Consider the following 3,387-nt stretch of genomic DNA (forward strand, 5'->3'; position numbering starts at 1 on the left):
TTTCTAGAACAAAAAAAAAAATATTTAGTTTAAATTAAAAAGATTAGATGCAAAATGTCTGATGCTGAAAAGAAAACATGTTTTAAGATTTGTATACATAGTTTTTATTTTTAGAGTTGAGTAGAAATTGACCATATCACTGGGATGATATTTCAGGACTTCGAGGCCCCATTTACCCTCTTGAGTGTGTTGGACTTGGAGTCTTCTGCCAACATGGATGAATGTGATAAGGAAGAGAAGCAAAAAATTTGGTCTTATAGCATTGATCATCATGACCCTTCAAGAGCTGTCATAGGTATGCTGCAGCTTGGGCAAAATGGGGTCCTGCAGCTGAGAGATCAGCATGCAGACATAGATCTTGTGGTTGTTGGGAACAAGGAAGATTTGTTAGAAAAAGTAGGGGCAATAGTTGTTCTATTTAATGGCCAGTATGTGCAGGAGACGTTTAATATTATTGCAGAAGGGAGTGAAGAGAATTACATAAAGAAATATATGGTTGTCAGAAATGCTGATATGTTGGTGCTCAGACTTTGTGATAGGCCAGAGAAAATGGAAGGAATGGAGACCAGTGTGGATACGTATTATGACATGAAGATACTTTCAAAGTCAAATATGATCTGTAACCAACACCAGGGAAGAAAACTGTACAAGGAGAACATTCATGTGGACATGTTCTTCATGGCCCAGGCTGTGATCCAGAAGCTGAATCCGAAAGATTCCCAGGAAGAGAGATGGAAAACATTTGTGAAATTTCATGGGGACAGTGCATTATACCATCCATGTCTTGAAGATGGCATTTGTTACAGGGTTAGAATACCAGCAGCAACTGTCTGTGACATGAAGATGAGGAAGCAGTACTCAAATGCATGGTTGCAGCCTCTTAAATCATATTTTGGAACATGTGAATGTATTTATCTCCCAGAGGAATCTTATATTGAAGGAGCTGTACCAGGAACGAAGCATTTGAATGAAACTAGTGTCTGCCAGGTTCTAGACTCTACATATGGAGAATGTGGACTGCTATCTGTCAAGGCAGTTATCAAGGATAGACAGCACATGACTCCAAAATTCCCTTCTGAGCATAAGTTAAGCAGTGCAACTTCATCCAGTAGATATCATGTAGGTGTTCCTGGAAACAAGATAATAAGGGTCTTGTTATGTGACTGTGAAAATCCAGATGAGGAAATATGGCTATATCTTGGGAGTACCTCTAATTATCATATCCCACAGTATTCACTTGGTATAATACCAGGGGTAACCATCATTGCATCATGTGTCCTTAGGAATGTTTCCAAGCAAAACAAGAAGATTTATCTCCAAAGTACTGTGTTCACATGTCTGACACCGATATCAAAGGCTGCACCAGACCTGTCTTCATTTCTGCCTTCCATTCACAACCCAAAACGCCGCTACTTGAAGGATATTTTAGGACAACCAGGTTCATCATTTCAGACCTTTGCAACCATAGGGCGCATATACAAAGTCTCCTTCTGCTGTGTCTGCAATTTCTGCAATGCTGAGATGGTTGGTTCGTCATGCACGTATGTTGGCTGCCATGCCCAAGGCTCAGGGAAGGTGGTGGCTAGTGCTCAAGTGGTTATTGATGATGGCACAGGAACTGCCATGGTGTTCATGAGTTCTGTTGAACATGTAAAAGTTCTCCTGCAATTAAAACCTCATCAGTATTCCCTACTGTCCCAAGAGATAGTGTCAGGCTCCTACAACCTGAGCTATACATCCAAATTCAAAGACACTGATCCTGATGGTATGTTGCATCCTTCAGAATCTGGCCTCACAAAAGCCATGGGGACATTATGTTCATCCAGTCAGTTGCTAAGGCCAGTAAACATGGTATGTAGAATGTTCAAGCACCAGATGCAGAAGGATGGGCAAGATGGAGATAGAATCCATCTATATTGTGTGGCCATTTCTGAGATCAAACCAAACATAAATTGTGAGGAACTTTTAAAGGAAGTTCTGTAGTTTTATTTGACTGAATGGTGTGTAGATGATTCTGTTATAACTATTTATTCATTATTATTTTCATTAATGATATCATCACGATTCTTTTCATTCATAGATATTTTATGTTTTAGAGGAGTTATACACTTTATGCAGTATTATTTCCAGTTTCCTAATGTCATCTAAAGTGTAATGTTGTTTGTTGTTTTATAACAATTGCTTTTACAGTTAGCCAACATTACAATTGCTTGTTAATATAAGGAATTGAGATTAGTCTGTGATATAGAGGATTATCAGCCATATTCTAAGTTGTACACACTAGGCCCACACTCCACATAAGTCCATTATACAAGCAGTGTGGGGTAACCTCCTCAATTTGACTAGGGCTTCCTACTTTAAAGAAGCTCAGATCTTTTGTGACATTTGGTTACTTTCACTTAGTTAGTTGATCACAAGAAACCATTAATACTGTGAAACTTCACATAATTCCACTCTCTGAGGAAAATAATGTTAGCATTGTTTACCAATTATCAACAGCACTGCTTTGCAGTGTAAATGCTATAACAATGTATCTTGTCAAATCTGACAAGGTAGGATATCACTTTTATGTGAACCCACTGCAGCATGAGCACCCAAAGATGCAGTCACAGGAGTGCAGGATAAGCTTATCATGTGGAGGATATCATATTAAAATTGTTGTAGGCAACTGTAGTTTTCTGAATACAATACTTCTGTTCACAATTAGTGATTTCAAAATATAGATGAAATGGAACTTGCAGTTAACAGACCTAACTGAAAATTCTCTAAATTTAAGACAGACAACTTGATGATCTTGATGTTGACCATCACATTCCCTAAAAGCAATTCCATGAATGTTTGGCCAAACTTTGTACTTACATATTGATTTCATGAAATACGTTAGTTTTATATACTTTTTTATCCCTGACACCTATGCTAGGTAATCACCCTTGCAATACAATCACTGCAGTTTCCAGGTGACACTTTATTGTAGAAAGGAAATCATGGCTTAGATCTAGTAGGGTCATGGTGTGGTATTAGTGTGTACAGCCTAGAATATGCATTTTTACATTTAGGTTACATTTTATGAAATGGCTGTTATTTTATTGAGTGAATTTTTATATTTTTTAATACCATTTTACTGTATTTTAAAAATTTTCCTTTTGCACCAGTAGCAACAACTAAAAGTACTGCTGACATTTAGTTGCACAATCCTATTATTATCATTGTTTGTGCTTTTTGTAAAAATGCAACTTAATGATCATGTATTTATGAACAGTGGGATTTTCTGTGATTTACTACAATGAAGCTCAATAATAAGAAGATGAGAAAAATACTTAAAAAAAAATTTACCTGTGAAATATCTACAGTTGCAATTGTTATGTAAATGAATCCACTGGTTGCAGT

At 37.0% G+C, this 3,387-nt stretch overlaps 1 protein-coding gene across 1 annotated transcript in view; it reads left to right on the forward strand.

Annotated features, from left to right (window-relative positions):
- The window catches only part of LOC119589102, a 7,728-nt gene extending 4,455 nt beyond the window's left edge, over positions 1-3,273 (forward strand). The window contains exon 7 of the mRNA XM_037937679.1: positions 157-3,273. Coding sequence (XP_037793607.1) covers positions 157-1,983 — 1,827 coding nt within the window. The 3' untranslated portion in view covers positions 1,984-3,273. The remainder of the gene's footprint in view (positions 1-156) is intronic.
- The last annotated feature ends 114 nt before the right edge of the window (positions 3,274-3,387 follow it).

The sequence above is a fragment of the Penaeus monodon genome, chromosome 25 (assembly GCF_015228065.2).
Source record: "Penaeus monodon isolate SGIC_2016 chromosome 25, NSTDA_Pmon_1, whole genome shotgun sequence".
Lineage (NCBI taxonomy): Eukaryota > Metazoa > Arthropoda > Malacostraca > Decapoda > Penaeidae > Penaeus > Penaeus monodon.